This window comes from Haliotis rubra, unplaced genomic scaffold, assembly GCF_003918875.1.
Source record: "Haliotis rubra isolate DU_JTF1 unplaced genomic scaffold, ASM391887v1 Scf25, whole genome shotgun sequence".
Lineage (NCBI taxonomy): Eukaryota > Metazoa > Mollusca > Gastropoda > Lepetellida > Haliotidae > Haliotis > Haliotis rubra.
This window is the reverse complement of record NW_025766558.1, coordinates 2576297-2595221: the sequence shown is the minus strand read 5'-3', so window position 1 is coordinate 2595221 and position 18925 is coordinate 2576297. Positions and strand designations below refer to the sequence as shown.

The window sequence follows — 18925 nt, the reverse complement described above, 5'->3', positions numbered from 1 at the left end:
AAAAATCCTTGTTATCAAATTTCACACTGGCTTGTAAATAATGAGGATAGATTGGGATTTCCTAGTGGTTGACAGTTGTTAGTCATGATTCCCTCGCCGTGATTCCTAGTTGTTATCAACTCAATAAGATAAGATAAGTGTAACATTAATATCCATCCAGGACATACAACTACCAGAATTACCTCCCTTTGCATTGCAAGAAATTTCCAACATCCAGCTAAACCATGGACAATTCAGATGTGAGTGATTATTGTTTTATTTCGCAGGCATTCTAGCCATGTCAAGGCTTCCTGCAAATATTCCGGTGCGCGACAGTCAGTAACAGCCTACACAATCATACATCCTGTGTCAGGTAACACCTGTAACTAATCCTCAATATGCACCTAGTAGCAGCTCCCCAGACTGACTCACCCTTATGAGCGTCTCGGCCAGATCACACAGATAGTCGAAGACGTATTCGTGTATGACAGGGTCCTGTATCTGGTTGACATCACCAAGGCATCCCAGCATCCTCCGCCACAACACCACTGCGACATCTGGCATCCAGCCAGACATAGCGCCCCCTGCCATCACACTCTTAAACTCATTCAGGGAATCTGAAACACAGATGTAGTAATACCATGCCCCATTATCCTCTTCATCAATGCCAATAACCGTTACTTTAGTCAAAACTGAACTTGTAAATACAGCTGTCTAAACTCAGCTTAGTGTAGTTGGGTCTACAAAACTAGGACCAGAAATTCCAAAATAGTTGTCCCATTGGCAAACTGAAAATATGACATGTCAGTCAACTCATTATTAACATCTCACATCTTCCTGCCAAACTGGCAGATTAGTTCTAATACACAATGATGGAAAAGTTGACAACTGTGTTGTTTACTGTGTTTTACATGAACTGGTCAGAAACAGATCTGTGATTTTCAAGCGACATCTTGTGGGACGGTGATGGTGGGGATGTTGGTGTTTATGTAGGGTGACTGCATAGGGGAAGGTTACATTAAAATGACAAAGTTAACAGAGTTAACGGAAGACAGTATAACTAGATGGTGCCAAGTCTGGTGTTGGTTACCTCGACTGAGGGAGGTGTCTTCAGGTCCTGCCACCATGTCGATGTGGAGACTGTCCCGGTCAGGTGTGGGACTGTCTTTATGCTGGCTGTCTGAGATCAACTCCACAGAAGGTGACGGTGTTCGAGAACCAGACTTGGACCGCACAGACACAGGGGAGGGTGTTCTTGATGCTGAATGTGAATAGAATGGAACATACTATTGATTCATTTCACAACATGTTTTCCCAATAAATATTTAACATGTGCCCCAGAAGATGCTACTCAAGATTCTCTCTGCACAGGTTTGTTTGTGTCCTGATAATGCTACACTAAACATTGGCACCTTGTAAATAATCAAATCTGGACCTGAACTACAGACTGATATTATGAGGAACATCCCACAGCCTTGAGGTACAATGGCACTCAATCAGTCATGTTATTGATCCAGATCACCCAATACACTGGTTGCAGCAAAACTGCATCTATATGAAGCAGGACATGGAGCCATCCCTCTGATGACAAACACACCTTGTCAGCTGATTTAACCTCTTTGGTCATGTGGACAAGGTGCCCAACCACTGAGCTCCACAGTTCAAATCCTTGACATGTACAACAAGATTAACCAGCTGAGATGAGTTACAAACTTACGCCGGACTACTGTCTCTGAGTCCGACTTCTCCAGACTGATGCTATCAGCGCTGAGATCAGAGTGTCCATTCTCCTGACTGAAGTTGCTGAAGCCGCTGGCCACACTGGCTAGTTCCGCTGTACACGTGGCTGTGATGTCCGCCACCTCGTGGTCCTCTATAGCAGCAGAGGCTCCTGAAAGGGAGACTGAATCATAAAAAGCATTTAAAGTCACTGTTAATATTGTGAACATTCGTAAGCAAAACAGTGGTAAACTGATTGCTAGTACATCCTAGGCTTCAAGTAACATGCACTGTGGTATTTTCGTCTTGCTTCATGATGATAAATGTAACCTTTAATCTACCCAAGTGAACAGTGTCACAGAAAACATCCCGTACATGACACCTCTTTAAAGGAATCAACATTAATAGGGAGCTGTGGAGGAGCTACAATTTCCAGTTTTCACTAGTTTACTTACATATTACAATCATTTGGCTAGTGCTGAAAATACCTAGTGAATTTTCCTGGTTACTATTAGCAACCTGAACTGAGTCAAATAACAAACATATCTAAGCACCATAACAAGTGGACAACATAAGTTTCTTTTAAAAAAGAGCAAGAGATTGATGAGCAATCAAAAGCAAACACTTTAAATGAATTTTAACACTGTCTTCTAAATATGACATTCAACGTAAGTTATGGCCCAGTGGCCCATTCCACAAAGCCATAGAAGTGCTAAGGCGATCGTAACTCCCATACTTTAACACAGACATCGACAGTCGTAGTGCTAGGATCGCTTTGTGGAATGGGCCCTGGTCCTTCAACACCATCACTGTAGGACCATGTTCTGAAAGAAACCGTCAGCTTAATGCTATAGCTGTTTCCTCAAGGCTGTAAAGAGGGACAGACTGAATAGCTACAGGCTAGAAACCTCCTACAAAGCTACTGCCCTCAGAGAACAGATAGTTCTGACAGCCTTCTTATGCTCTACCAGTTACATTACTACTCAAAGGCTTTTCAGCCTCATTTGCATTGATACATCTGTCAGTGGCATTATAATTCTTTACCACATGTTCCCATTAAGTCCACAGAAGTTGCAAAACACAATCATGCATGATCTGATAGAACTAAAATGTCCTTGACCTAATGCCACTGCTGAATACAAACGCTTTACACTGATATGCAGGTAACCCTTTACCAGTGAGAATGAAAGCCAGGTATAAGAGAAATAGAAGACATATTGTTCAACAATGAAATGAATCCCAGGAATCTGAAGCAACACCTAAACAGTGACCATGAACTGTGTCGTTTCTGTGTCCATCTGTCCTCGTCTCACGACATACCTATAGGGTCTGCGCCCCCCCCATTAGCTGGGGCCGCACATGCTGTTATGCTGGACTTCCTGCTAGATTCACTAGTAAAGCCGGCTCCTGGAGGCATCAGTCAGACACAGCAGACAGGCAGGCAGGCAGGCAGGCAGGCAAACACATGCAGGAACAAAAACAGGAGAAGAGATGCTAGTCATTTAGTCACTAACCATCTCAATATCTGGCTTTGAAAACATGTTATATTCCTACTTTCTCTTAAGATCATGAGGCCTTTGTATGCTGGTGACTGTAGTACTGTGGTTACCATTAGAAAACAACTGTCATACTCCCATCTGAGTTCTTTCATAAATATTGGCGTTTCTGTATTATTTATGTTCTTCGAAGAAACACATGGACGTATTTACAAAATGTGAGCATTTGAGAAAGTGACATAAAAAGAAAGATTCATCGAGGAGAGTGATACAAGCAGAATACTAAGGTGACAATAATCATCAAAAAAGGTGAAATATATTTTATATAATTTAATTTTTTTTGGATCAACAAAATATAGTACAGAAGGAAAAAAAATACAAAATAAATTTGTTGTAACAATTAATAAACCTGTACTGCCTACATAGCGCTCCTAATGTACTTACACTGGTAAGTCTGCCTACAGATTTAACTGCCTACACATCTGGGCACCTACACCAACTACTGGTGAACATAATGTCAACTTTTTGTAAGCCATGTGATGAAAAATATGTCATGCTGAATGTAGAGAAATGAGTTGAAACATGCTAGTAAAATGTGACAATCATGCTTTGTTACAAAACACACTACCTTGGGTGCCTGTTTGGGCGATTGCTTGGATCCAAAACAGACACAAAGTAAAGTTAGATAAATCAAACGTGTAATGTTTCATCTCCCACAACAAGCTGTTTACCAAAACAGGAGAAAACAGGACTTTCAAAAAAACTCTTTAACCAAGTCAAATCATTGTAACATATTTCAAATTGAATGTGCAGAAAAAACACTCACTGCATTCTGAATTTTTGCATGAAAGAGTGTGTAAATAACTTGTGATAGGAATGTTTTTAGCATGGACAATCATTCAAAATGGTTTATTATTGTTGAAGAAATGACTTGACAAAGCAAATCTCCCCTTTTCTGGAAATACTACAGGAAGTTGTCATGAAATTCAGACCTAGGGTTAGAGCTAAATTCCATATTCTTCAGATTCACCCTGTAAAGAGCACACCACCTCACAACATATTTGCAAACAGCATACAACAAGATGACAGAACTGAGTCACTATGCACCTCGTAACTTCTCGATCAGCTCCTTAGGGTCGGCTATGTTGCCCTCGCTGCTGCTACGCACAATCAGATTGTCCGATGCGGTGGAACCTGACCTGGAGTGGTCTGGAGATGGCTCCCCACTGAGAGATCGTTGCTTGTGGAGGTCTGGCCGAGATCGAGATCCTCCAGCTCCTGTGAAGGGTCAAACTCAATTCTATCACATCCCAAGTGGGAACAGAGGTGCTGTGAATGACTGGTGAGTAATCTACTCTTGCTCTCCTTGACTCACATATTCAGATTGTTTCAAACAGAATTCTGACACCATCATGATGCTCCGACTTTGATGTCAGACTTCTGGATTCTGATGTCCAAGAAACAGCAGCTATAAAGTACATTACAGTCTGTTGGAACAACATCAACTACATCCTTGACAGTCAAAACACTCCTGGTCCTCAAACTAATGCTTTTATAATACTACAATAACATCCTCAAATGCTACGTTCTAAGGTGGACTCACACAGGTCGGCCTGTCGAATTGATATGCCGAATTTGACCGAGTCGTATCACCAGAGTTATTAATCGAATTCAATAAACGGTACAAATCGGCCGCTCAAACCCACGTTGATTGTGTCGCGAGTGTGTAGAGCCTGTTCTATTTATTAGGCAAGTTGGATGTGGTGCAGCCCATCAAATTGCATTTTGGTGTCACATGGTAAATGTTTACATACAAGCACGAATCATGGCTAGCTTCGTCTGCTTCAAAGAAACCACGCCTCAATTTGTCATGGGAGTAAACGGAACGTTTTGTGGCTCATTATCTGAGTCATGAAACAGTATGGAATATCATGAGGAATCCTGTGCTGATGGTGATCAGATGGCCATTTTCTGGAAAAGTCACTGCCATCGTCTTCACATAGTATCAGAGATAACAGCTGCTGAGCCTGCTTCAGACATTTTGAAACCGTGGAAACAAAATACCGCATGATATTATGAGATCGACAATAATATCAGCAGATCGAATCAGCAAGAAGAATCAGTGAGCGGAAGCAAATCGACCACTCGATATTCATTACAACCACTGAACATGTTGTACAATGTATGGGAATCAGCATGTTATGACGTGCCGACCCGTTTGAGTCGCACTTAACATTACTGTAAATTAGACACATCAACGTTTTATCAAACTCTATAGTATATCTGAAGTATACTGTAAGCAATACATGGGAATGTTACCATCGCTCTTGTTCTTGGCCCTGTCAAAGTTGGAGTCTGAGTTGGCACTGTTGGTAGATCCCCGGAGGTTCACATGTCCATCACCTCGACTCCAGCCCCTGGAGAAACTCTTGTCAGCTGCAGCCTTTGCCTTAGCACCATCTGAACATCAAGTAACTCGGAATGTTTTAAGATGATTAAACATGTAAAACTAGCCTTATTGTCATTAAAAATTTAACTTAATTTTCAGATTTTGGAATCACAAACATACAATGTCATCAAATACAGTAACCTATACTACTCAGAAGAAGTTAGAGAACACCTGCACTTTGAGTGAGTGAGTGAGTGAGTATGGTTTTACACGCTTTTAGCAAAATTCCAGCAATGTCAGGTGGGGTACACCAGAAATGGTCTTCCCACATTGTAACCCATGTGGGGAATCAAACCCTGGTCTTCAGCGTGATGAGCAAACACCTTAACAACTAGGCTACCCCTGCACTTTTAATATGACACTAATTAATCTGTCACTGCTGGTTGTTATTGCAATGCACAGTTTTCCAGCTGTGGGTGTTATTTAGCTAGAATTGAGTAGCATGTATCAGTGCTGTCTTGTTGTCCCTCTACCTTGTGATCGTCCTCGTCTCCTTTTTTCCTTCTGTTCACTGAGTCGAACCAGCGGCAGGTCAAGGAGGTCAAGGCCATACACCTGCCGGGCTAACACACGTGTTAGTGTCTCCATTGTTTTCTGTCAGACAGAATCAACATAAACCTTACAATCGTTAATGTGGATTCTGATTATTCTAGAATACAGAGACCTGATTATATTCCTGACTTGTGAGCTACTGACAGAGAAAGCCTTCCTAATTCAGCACTACACGGTCCAAGTGAGCAAATTATTTCTTATACCAACATGGACTGTTGAAATTCACCAAAAGGTTCATTCTGAAGAACTGCACTTTTCTCACTTTATTAACAATGAATTGATCTTGTTTGCAATAAGAAAGGATAAGTAGCATAAGGGCAATTTATGGTCCACTGGAAATTGTCATGTTTTACTTGCTGAAACTTGACAATAGTAGTTGGACATTTATCCAACATAATCAAATGTTGACATCTTAGTTTTTCTCTTGAAACTTAAAGATTTCCTACATGTATTGGAGACACCAGATGCAAGGCTAAGAATGAACATTATTTCTTTGAGCAAGTCTGTGACCGAGAATATTTTGCGATAAATTTGTCTTATCTTTATTTACATTGCCAAAGGAAATCTGCTAGGGCCAATGATTTGCTCATATTCAAATACAAAAAAGGTGAGATGAGGTGAGGTGAAATTGGGTTTAACGTCGTGCTTGAGAATATTTTGCTCATATGACGATGTGCATGCATGTGTATATGTATGTGCAGCTGCTTGTACTAGCCCAGACTTAAGCTGGTTTCATAGTGCTAGCTCACTGAGATACCATGCCGCAGTGAAGCATGAATACCCCACTCAGACACAGTACACTGACTCCGAGCCGACCAGTCCTTGTTGTACCCATTAATGCCGAGCGCCAAGCAGGGACCAACAAGTACCATATTTTAACGTCTTTTGGTATGACGCGGTCTGGGATCGAACCCGCGACCTTCCGCTCTCTGGGCGGACCTCTAACCACTACCTCACGGAGGCGGTCAATACAAAAAGGGAAATGGCTTCCTGAAAACCGGGTTGGAAAGAGACTTTTATCATACCTTGTCCTTATTCAACTATTTCTAAAAAGCTTTAGAAGAGATAGGAGTGAGTGAGTGAGTGAGTGAGTGAGTTTTACGCCCCACTCAGCAATATTCCAACTATATGGCGGCGGTCTGTAAATAATCAAGTCTGGACCAGACAATCCAGTGATCAACAGCATGAGCATCGATCTGCGCAATTGGGAACCGATGACATGTGTCACCCAAGCCAGTGATCCTGACCCAATCCCGTTAGTAGCCTCTTACGACAAGCATGAGTTACTGAAGGTTCATTCTAACCCGGATCTTCTCGGGTTAGAAGAGATAGGAAACATACCGCCCATTCCTTGACAAGCTCCATCCATGATGTCAGCAAGGACAGCACTCCCAAAAACTCATCCCACAGTTCAGGGCTGATGAGTACATTGAGGTTAGCCTTGATCCATCGTAATCAATCATTGAGGTTAGCCTTGATCCACGTAACAATCAGCGTCTGTAATCAAGTGATACAGAAAAATTACTAAGTTCTGACTATTTCAGTTTTCCCAAGAGTGAAACAGAAAAAGACAATGTTGCAGATTGGAAGAATCTGGAATATTTTGAATAGCGGTAAGTCAGTGAAAACCTGTTTGACCCCTCGGCCGACATGACAACCATCTCTCGGTCACATCGAGGCAAAGTCAGTTTATATAGGGTGATGCATCTAAGCAACAGTAATACCTTATCACCTGCTGCAAGTTCTGGAAGTTCACCCTCAATGTTATCATACTCTAACAAGTAGTGGTGGAAACCTGTATTGTACCTCTAATGGAATACTTTTCCTAGACTATTTAACCACCAGAACATCAAAAATGGATCTATAATCACTCAGTCGATAAGAGGGAAAAAAAATGAACACGTGTACCTGTAAAATTGGAAATTTTATTATAAATTGTATATTTATATACTTATCCTATCTCACGACTTGCTCCTCTCTCTCTTGCTTCGACTTTTAGTGGAACGACTGTTAACTTTTTTCCATAGGCCTCCTTGTCCATTCGCCCATGCACTCCATGCTGCTCTCCTTAATTAGCTTCCTAGTTCCTAATAAAGCTTGCAGCATGCTCCACTAATTGCCCACGTGACTACCTTGAATGATCATTCTCATCTTGGAGCCAGCGTTGTAATCTGAGTAGTGGGGAGGCCGGGCGGGCATCCATCGTGTGAGATAGGATAAGTATATAAATATACAATTTATATTAAAATTTCCAAATTTTTAAACTTATCCTATCTCACGACTTGCACTTATCCCATGGTTGGACGGCGGGCCGCAGATTACCCTTCTGTCTGGACAGTGCAAACAGCTGGTCTTGGAGCTGTGTGGACTGATGACAACCGTAGATAGCGATGTACAAGGGAGGCCTGTTATGCATGCATGCAACTCCTATGCTTGTAGTGGGTTCTCCGGAACCCCTTGGCTTACTAATAGTAGCACAACGACTCCCAGGGAGATGGGTGCTCCCAAGCGATGTGGTGTTCAGCCGCAACCTTGTACAAGACAAAGGGACTCAACTCGGCAAGTAAGCCTCGCCTCGCCACGATTTACAAGGTACCCCCGTAATTAAAGTCTTGCGACTAGAATTGGGCCAGCCCCTGCTTCAAGAAGGCACCCCCAGACACCGACCGAGGCAGGTGAAAGAGAAACACAACTCTGCATCTCCAAGGTTTAACGTTCAGTTCTGGGCAGCATCAAATTGACCCTCACTCCTTTGCTTAAGCTTAGTCAAAGGATGTGCCCGGCAACTTTGGAGGCAGAACGCAACAAAATCCACTGGAATTCGGGAGTGTCACACTTCACTGACGTAATTGCTCCGTGGAGTAGAGGTCAGTAAGCGTGAATGTCGAACACTTCTGCATCGTCATACTGATTGTGCCTCAGGTCCGTAGGGCCATGCTAGGTGGCCGTATTCCGATGCCTTGGTATGGAGGCCACAAGGAAGTAGTAACGCGAATGCGGAACCGTCCCTCATCTGCGTTGTTGGGCTGATGTAAGCTGCTGAGCCAGTACAAGAGGTCCGAACTGGTGTAGTCCCTGGACATCCGTGACAGACAGGTCTCGCAGGTAATATGAAGAGAAGACTGTATCAGAACACCAGAAGCAACCTTCCATAATAGCGGTCAAGGAGCAGTTGCTATGGAGGGCCATCGTCGAGGCTAGTGCACGAGTCTCATGAGGATTGGAAGCGGCTGGAGGAGGCAACCCTGCAAAGGTGTAGGCTCGCAGGATCGTGGCGCGCATCCAGAAGGCCAATGTGGTCCGCGAAACCTCAGTTCTTGAAGCGTTTGACAAAGGTATGAAGAGGCGCTTCTGTAGCCGTTGACGATCCTTGGAGGCAGCAACGTAAACGTATAGAGCCCTAACGGGGCACAGTGTCAAATCTTCATTATCATCAGGCCCAAGAATCGTGGACAACGGGGGAATGGTAAACATCCGGTCTGGTTGCCCTGGCAGTTGGTTTTTCGCAATGAAGTCCCAGCGGAGACCCAGGAAAGCCTTGCCATGCTTCTTCCGCTCGAACCGCACCCGATTGACATCAAGCACATGCAGTTCAGATATACGAGCAGCGGTAGCCAAAGCTACCAGGAAGAATGTCTTGAATGTCACTTGTTCGAAGTCCTTGTCTTCTAAAGGTTCATAATCTGTAGAAATCATATGACGAAGGACGACGGACAGATCCCAGGCCAGAGGTCTGAACTTCCTTGACTGGTCAGAGAGTCCATAGAGCCGTAGTAGACTCTGCAACTCGAACAGTGGAAATCTTCGCGTGCCCGTGGTGGTAGCCAAAACCGAAGTTGATGGCAGCTAAGTAGGTAGCTAACGTAGTACCCTTGAGTTTCTTAGTAGTGCGGAGATGCTGGAGAAACTCAGCAACGACCTGAGCCGAGGTGGAAGTGGGAGATGCAATTCCCCTAAGCTTGCAATAGTCTTCAAACTTCTTCCACTTGTTGTCGTACAAGGAACGGGTCGAAGTACGATGCGCTGAAGTGATAGCTGTAGCTATTAGGCGAGAGTAGCCCTTAGCTATGAGAGACCTCTGAAGATGCGCCAAACGGGTCTGAGGTGACCCGTGGCACAGTTCCGAGTGAGGGTGAAGAAGTAGGTCATCCCAGTTGGGAAGCGGTACTAGGTTTGGTTCTGCCAGGCTTCTTAGGTTGACGAAGCATATTCTTGCTGGCCAGAAGGGTGCGACCAAAAGCAGTAGTATGTTGCTGGTGGCCAATAGTTTCTGTATTACTTTTGGTAGCAGAGCTGGAGGGGGGAACGCCATCACTGCTTCCCGGGGTCCACGTCGGTGAACAGCAAGAGTGTAGCCCCAAAAATGAGACAACTGATCCAGGATAATTTGGAACTGGTCCAGAGCTAAAGTCATGCATCCTCGGATGTAAGCATCTTGATCAGAGTAAGTATGCTCCAAAGCAGTGTTAACAGCGTTGACTGCTGCAATCACGCAACTAATAGATGGCAACGTCTTCCTCACGCCTGAATCCATGTGAGCCAACTCTCAGTCCTCAATAAGGTAGGGCGAAGCAGCTCGCTTGCCACACAGGGTTCCAATATCCTCATCAACTGTTGGACCCGAAGAGATTTTTGTTAGGCCGTGGACATGAGAGGTAGAAGGATTATATCTGGGAGCAGAGAATCCGTCCTTAATTCGTTACAGGCTCTTGAAACAATCATTTAGTGTACTGGATAATTTCAGAATACAAGGTCGAGGTGGTAGGGTGATGGTAGAGCAATCCCGGTTCCTAAGAGTATAAGAGTGATCCAGGTCATCTGCTGAAGTACTCAGGGGAAGTTGGAGCTTCTCAACAATCAAAAGGAGTACCTGAGGTGTCTCAACTGCTGCAAAGCTACCCCCAGGGGTAGATGACTCAGAGTGAGCGGGAGATGCAGGCATGGCTATTTGGACTGGGTAAATCTCAGGAGGGGGACCAGATGAAGAGCCAGGAGCTACCGAAGCCGGATGGGCTGGAGTAGAAGGCTGTATTTGGTTCCAGGCTGAGGTTATGGCCCTGATCATCATATTTAGATCCGGAGTCGATGTAGGAGTGGAATTGTTATCAGGTTCCCATGACTCAGCGATGATCCTACAGTGAGTCAAAGGATTCTCAGAGCGTGTAGACGGAACATCGTAAGAGACTGTAGGCCTATTAGTGGTATCAGAGCAATGATCACCCGAACGTCGGTCAGAGGAACTGTATCGAGATCTCGACGTGGTAAGTACTGAAGTAGGTCGGTAAGCAGGTGATCTAGATTCCCTAGTATGGCTAGGTGATCCGGTATGATATGAAGAACTAGTCCGGGTCGCTGTAGTTCGAGTTGGTGATCTGGTTCTGATTGAAGCTCTGGTTCGACCATCTGAATAGGATTGGCCATGAGATGTTGATCTGTACTGTGATCCCTATTGGTCAATGGCTCTGTAAGGTGATCTAGATCGTATAGGTGACCTGGGTTGGTAAGATGATCTGGATTTGTAAAGTGATCTGGATCGATTAGATGCACTAACTGGAAACTGTGATCGTGATCTGGATCTATAAGGTGATCTGGTTTGCAGTTGCAATCTGGCTTGATTTGGTGATCTGGATTGGTTAGCTGATCTACTTTGATGTTGTGACCTGGATCGGTCTGGCGATCTACTTCAATGTTGTGATCTGGATCAGTTAGGTGACCTAGATCGGTCCGGTGATCTGATTCGAAGTTGTGATCTGGATCCATTCTGTGATCTGGATCGATTAGGTGATCTGGATCTGTCCGATGATCTACTTCGATGTTGTGATCTGGATCGGTTCGGTGATCTGGATCTTTCCGGTGATCTGATTTGAAGTTGTGATCTGGACCCGCTTGGTGATCTGGATCGGTTAGGTGATCTGGATTGATCAGGTGATGTGGATCGTGACTGTGATCTGGATCCATCAGGTGATCTTGATTGGCACGGTGATCTAGATCGGGTTTGAGATGGTGATCTGGATCGTGAAGGTGATCTAGAATGATGTGGCGATTAGGTGACGAAACCTGAAGTGTTGATTCATGATGAACGTCCCGCGGCGACGCTGTTGTAGCCAGCTCCGTCCGGTTCAATGAACTGTGGGGAGACAGTTAACTGGTTGAACACGATTGGCCAGGCTCCAAACAAACTGAGACAGTCGAGGGGATATGTACCGATGATCTGGATGATGATAGTGTCGATCTAAGGTACCCTGGTAGTGTAGATGGGACAGGCAACGAAGAATTGTCTATCACAACCACAAGCGAGTGATCTGACGCTATTGAAGAAGGTGATTGATAAGTACGTAATAGGTGCCGAACGTCCTCAGATAAGTAAGAATCTGATTAAACGTCCATAAAATTCTCTTGAACCACAGACGTCGCTCTTTTGCGTGAAGGTATGATTTTTTGTCGCTGTAACTTGATACGCTTGGCAGGAGTGGGATCAGATTCTGTTGATTTCCTGTCCCTATCGGCGATTCTCTGGGAGCAAACACGAAGGTAGGCCTTAAAATCCTCATCTTTCAATGAATTACACTTGCCACATCGTTTGTTCCAGTTACATTGTCCAATACAGTCACTGCAAGACGAGTGAGGGTCGAGGGACGAATAATTCGTCTTGCACTGAGCACAAACTTTCCTTTTCCTTGACTGATTAACAGTTTTCCCCATGATGTTAGGGTGAAATAATGTCTCTAATATACAGCACGTCCACACAGTCATGCGACAAGAAAGAGAATGATCATTCAAGGCAGTCACATGGGCAATTAGTGGAGCATGCTGCAAGCTTTATTAGGAACTAGGAAGCTAATTAAGGAGAGCAGCATGGAGTGCATGGGCGAATGGACAAGGAGGCCTATGGAAAAAAGTTTACAGTCGTTCCACTAAAAGTTGAAGCAAGAGAGAGAGGAGCAAGTCGTGAGATAGGATAAGTTTAAAAATTAGTTGCTCTGTGAAGGAAGGTTACGTCAGTCAACATAAGGTTCAAGTTTCTGGAATGAAGTCCTACCTGGAAGATCGGCTGGGCCAACCTCCCACCGATGGTCCTGTATCTCTCCGTCGGGGGCCTGCTCTGGAGAACACCCGCCGTGACCCGCAGCAACACTACCAGTATCTGCTCCCTGGAAACAGAGTCTCTCCATCAACAACAGACTTACATGACCAACCATCTCAGGCTGGAGTCTAACTACAGCAACACTACCAGTATCTTCTCCCTGGAAACAGAGTCTCTCCATCAACAACAGACTTCTATGAGTAACATGACCAACCATCTCAGGCTGGAGTCTAACTACAGCAACACTACCAACATCTGCTCCCTGGAAACAGAGTCTCTCCATCAACAACAGACTTCTATGAGTAACATGACCAACCATCTCAGGCTGGAGTCTAACTACAGCAACACTACCAGTATCTTCTCCCTGGAAACAGAGTCTCTCCATCAACAACAGACTTCTATGAGTAACATGACCAACCATCTCAGGCTGGAGTCTAGCTACAGCAACACTACCAACATCTGCTCCCTGGAAACAGAGTCTCTCCATCAACAACAGACTTCTATGAGTAACATGACCAACCATCTCAGGCTGGAGTCTAACTACAGCAACACTACCAGTATCTGCTCCTGGAAACAGAGTCTCTCCATCAACAACAGACTTCTATAAGGAGTAACATGACCAACCATCTCAGGCTGGAGTCTAACTACAGCAACATTACTACCAACATCTGCTCCTGGAAACAGAGTCTCTCCATCAACAACAGACTTCTATGAGTGACATGACCAACCATCTCAGGCTGGAGTCTAACTACAGCAACACTACCAGTATCTGCTCCCTGGAAACAGAGTCTCTCCATCAACAACAGACTTCTATGAGTAACATGACCAACCATCTCAGGCTGGAGTCTAACTACAGCAACACTACCAGTATCTGCTCCCTGGAAACAGAGTCTCTCCATCAACAACAGACTTCTATGAGTAACATGACCAACCATCTCAGGCTGGAGTCTAGCTACAGCAACACTACCAGTATCTGCTCCCTGGAAACAGAGTCTCTCCATCAACAACAGACTTCTATGAGTAACATGACCAACCATCTCAGGCTGGAGTCTAACTACAGCAACACTACCAGTATCTGCTCCCTGGAAACAGAGTCTCTCCATCAACAACAGACTTCTATAAGTAACATGACCAACCATCTCAGGCTGGAGTCTAGCTACAGCAACACTACCAGTATCTGCTCCCTGGAAACAGAGTCTCTCCATCAACAACAGACTTCTATAAGTGACATGACCAACCATCTCAGGCTGGAGTCTAGCTACAGCAACACTACCAGTATCTGCTCCCTGGAAACAGAGTCTCTCCATCAACAACAGACTTCTATAGGCTGGAGTCTAGCTACAGCAACACTACCAGTATCTGCTCCCTGGAAACAGAGTCTCTCCATCAACAACAGACTTCTATAAGTAACATGACCAACCATCTCAGGCTGGAGTCTAGCTACAGCAACACTACCAGTATCTGCTCCCTGGAAACAGAGTCTCTCCATCAACAACAGACTTCTATAAGTAACATGACCAACCATCTCAGGCTGGAGTCTAACTACAGCAACAGAGGAATCATGGCAAATGGAGACACAATGTTTAGCACCTACCATGTCTTCTGGTGCAGCTGTACATTCATGACGACATGTCTGTAGATATTGAGCACCCGCTTACACAGGTCAACCTGAAACACACAGCAAAGAAACTATTAGCCATGCACACAAATCTTTCTGGTTGAGGGGAAAATAATTGCTATGGTATTTTTAAAGTATATGTTGAAGTGGGGAGGGCACCTGTTCCTGCAATGAGTTGTGTCTGTATATAGCAATGATACAAAGGGAGCAGGCTCTGTGGTGAGCTGTCTCTGTATACTGGAATGATATAGACGTAAAAGGCACCTGTTCCTGCAGTGAGCTGTCGTCATCGGTGTCCAGGAGGAAGATGTTGGCAGCGTTGGTGATGAAGACCTGCAGCACCTTCTGCATCCCAGCACGCACCTCCAGTTGTTGTTGCTCCCCCTGATCAGCCAGGTCCTGCACAGCCCCCAGGTAGGAGGCATTACGGATGTACTTCGGCTTCTCCAGACCGTCGGTCAGGAACGACTGCCGTGGGATGGACGATGCACTAGCACTTAGAGAATCCTGGGAAAAGTCACATTGATGACAGAGTATGTTAACAGTCATCCAGTGGTTACAATATTTACAGATTAAAGATGAGATAATTAAAAATATTTCATGTTTCAACATATTAATACGTAAAAACATTTCTTTTGGTGTGAAAAGCAAGATAATGTTACAAAATATAATCCAAGAATGATGTTTTTGAGAACAAAAATCCTCCATACATATGTTGAACTTGCTTGTGATACTTTTAACTTGCTTGAATGGGAGGACTGAGAATACAGGAATGAGAAATGATCTTTCACAAACACCATGATGATAAACATGAAACAAATATGTTTGCTCTAAATAATCATCAAAGCTGTTAATATGGGAAAGCAGAGTAACTCTAAACTAACCAATGAATACAAAACATGCAGTTAGATCAAACAAAAGGAACTTTCAATGTCTCAGACCCAATCACTCATGCTGAGTTGACAAAATATTACACAGATCAACATTTAGTTGATATGTCTTTTTTGATTAAAGCTTTATGCTCTTCATCATTAAATTCTGTCAATAAGTTCACCAAGACTTTCTTTCAAAATATAACAAGAAGACAAAGTCATCAATATCCCCCGCAATGGCAAAATACTCTTCATGATTATGTCTACGAGTTATGATTATGTCAAATATTTAGGTGTGTACATAGAAAAGTGGAAGGAGAGTATTGAAAGGGTTTAAAAGTTCTGCTCCAGAAAGGAGCACTATCACCAATTTCAGTGTAAGTCAAACTTGTTGCCATGGAAATGCCAAAAATATTTTATTCAGAATTCCAAAACTACCAAAAGGCACCAGTACACCACCAGATCAATCTATGTGCCATGTTTGGTGAAGACATATTGAACGGTTTTAGAGTTCTGTCTCGAAAAGAGCACTACCACCAATTTCAGTCTAAGTCGAACTTGTGCCATGGAAACGCCAAAAATATTTGATTCAGAATTCCAAAACTACCAAAAGGCACCAGTACACCACCAGATCTATCTATGTGCCATGTTTGGTGACAACATATTGAACGGTTTTAGAGTTCTGTTCGAAAAGAGCACTACCACCACCAATTTCAGGCTAAGTCGAACTTGTTGCCATGGAAACGCCAAAAATATTTTAATTCAGAATTCCAAAACTACCAAAAGGCACCACTACACCACCAGATCTATCTATGTGCCAAGTTTGGTGAAGACATATTGAACGGTTTTAGAGTTCTGTCTTCGAAAAGAGCACTACCACCAATTTCAGTCTAAGTCGAACTTGTGCCATGGAAACCCCAAAAATATTTTATTCAGAATTCCAAAACTACCAAAAGGCACCACTACACCACCAGATCTATCTATGTGCCAAGTTTGGTGAAGACATATTGAACGGTTTTAGAGTTCTGTCTCCGAAAAAGAGCTACCACCAATTTCAGTCTAAGTCGAACTTGTGCCATGGAAACGCCAAAAATATTTTATTCAGAATTCCAAAACTACCAAAAGGCACCACAACACCACCAGATCCATGTATGTGCCAAGTTTGGTGAAGAAATATTGAACGGTTTTAGAGTTCTGCTCCGGAAAAGACAAATGTGCACGGACGGACGGACGGACGGACGGACAGACGGACGGACGGACGGACGGACGGACGGAGTCCATTTTAATACCCCCCGCAAAACGCGTTGAGGGGGATAACAAACAACAATATACTTTTATTTTCCTTCAGTCCTTGCAAAATTGCAATTCGCTACTATACCCTTGAGAGTTACGGTAATGGGTTGCTATCTATTTCTTTAGTAGAAGGTTTCAAATAGGTAACCACTTCTATGCCTGCCATAAAACTCTCTCTGTTAAATACGTACATCTGAGGAGATATCCTCCTCGACGATGTCAGATAGACTACTATGGTGAAACTCGGGAGTGTTTCTCTGTGAGTCGAGGGCCTGCCCCGCCTCCGAGCACGGCTCCTGCATGAAGATGGGCCGCTGGTCCACATGCTAGTAACAAACAAAAACAGCATGCAGCATGCACAATGGTAGCAAGAAGTAGTCAACATTGGAGTGATCCTTACAAGAAACTGGCCAGCCCCAGCCCCAGCCTTCTAAAATATTAGCAATGGTTGCAATCGGGTGATTGATCAGAAAATTGGAAAGAACAGGATCTGTTAAACTGTGCAAAACATATCTACCACAAGCGCTTGTTAAATTGAAAACAGAAGAAGACAGAAATTTCAAATTATGATGCACCAATTTCAGCTTCTAGAAAGTTCCATCCATCCAACCCCTGAATATATCACCTGGACCAAGTGTCATTTACACAGAGGTCTTAATCACAGGAACAGTCTGTGATGCAAGCCATCAGAATCTGTTCTGTCAAGTAAGTTCAAAATACATAAAAACCTACTCATAGGTCCTATAGCCAAGATTGGACTACTACACTCCAATGTTTTCGCCTCAGACTGTTAAGATACATTTGATCCCTGCAAGCTATGTAAACTCCCCTATGTTCCACTAAGGATCACATCCAGACACATCAGCATCATCAGGGTTTGTCAACTGAAACCCAGGATAATGCAGCCAATGTCTTGAGAAAACTAACACTAACTCAAACATTGAACAAACTCTATGTTACTAGGTAAAATGCTAGTATTTCAGTAGGAAATTAGTATGTACACATAACTTGTAAAATGGGAAGAGTTAATGATTTTGTTTTGATGAAATTACTAATCACCACTGACAACACAATTCTTATATTTGACATGCCGAGATATTAGAGTATGTAAAACGTATATTCATGCAATCTATTACATTAGGACATCATGCTTTATTACTGTAGGCAGCAAACTAGCTTCATTATTACAGTTGAACAGCTTAATCTATGACATATAACATCCTTGGCAATTCTCTTTGAAAACTACTATCACAGCAATTTGAATCATGTGACATTACATATGAAATTTAAACATTTAAACCACTAATAAACATACAAAAATTGCTGTTCAAGAAAAAAGTAATATTCTAACATAAACATACACTCAAAGAAGTCATGGAAGAGTCGCAGGTTTTTGTAAATGAAATAAGCACAACAAAATGTATGTTTGAATAATCTGTCTGAACCAATCCCAGTGATGAAATCTTCATCATGCCAACTGTCCACCCCCCTGTTGAATGATGTTTTAAAAGCCTGAGACTCCCCCTCCTAGGTACAGAAGTGTAAGAACGATGCAACTAAACATGCATGCTGTGGGTGTGGTCAGAGAGTGAACAGCCTACCTGGAACCACTCCTTGTACACTGTGATCACCTTCCTCATGGCAGCAGCATGGCGGAACGAGAACAACAGAGCCTGGAACGAAAGACACACCTATATTTCCTGATCACAGCCTAAACAGGTAAATGGTGCAAAGACCTAAACATAATCCTACCAGATGCAGTACTTCTCAATCTAAATCTGTATATTGAATACTACATAGAGACAGACATCTGACCAATGGTTCGTTCATGTGAAACAATACGATGCCGTTTTCTTACTGCAG

General features: G+C 43.4%; 1 protein-coding gene across 1 annotated transcript in view; it reads right to left on the bottom strand.

Annotated features, from left to right (window-relative positions):
• Window positions 1-18925, bottom strand: part of LOC124279425 (ral GTPase-activating protein subunit alpha-1-like) — an 88556-nt gene that overhangs the window by 40970 nt on the left and 28661 nt on the right. The window contains exons 12-26 of the mRNA XM_046715253.1: window positions 18664-18735; window positions 17254-17388; window positions 15162-15404; window positions 14874-14947; window positions 13235-13346; window positions 7669-7692; window positions 7537-7635; window positions 6117-6237; window positions 5514-5654; window positions 4302-4472; window positions 3823-3846; window positions 3019-3105; window positions 1697-1870; window positions 1070-1240; window positions 412-596 (exon numbers count right to left, since the gene is read on the bottom strand). Of these exons, the coding sequence (XP_046571209.1) occupies window positions 412-596; window positions 1070-1240; window positions 1697-1870; window positions 3019-3105; window positions 3823-3846; window positions 4302-4472; window positions 5514-5654; window positions 6117-6237; window positions 7537-7635; window positions 7669-7692; window positions 13235-13346; window positions 14874-14947; window positions 15162-15404; window positions 17254-17388; window positions 18664-18735 (1833 nt within the window). The remainder of the gene's footprint in view (window positions 1-411; window positions 597-1069; window positions 1241-1696; window positions 1871-3018; window positions 3106-3822; window positions 3847-4301; window positions 4473-5513; window positions 5655-6116; window positions 6238-7536; window positions 7636-7668; window positions 7693-13234; window positions 13347-14873; window positions 14948-15161; window positions 15405-17253; window positions 17389-18663; window positions 18736-18925) is intronic.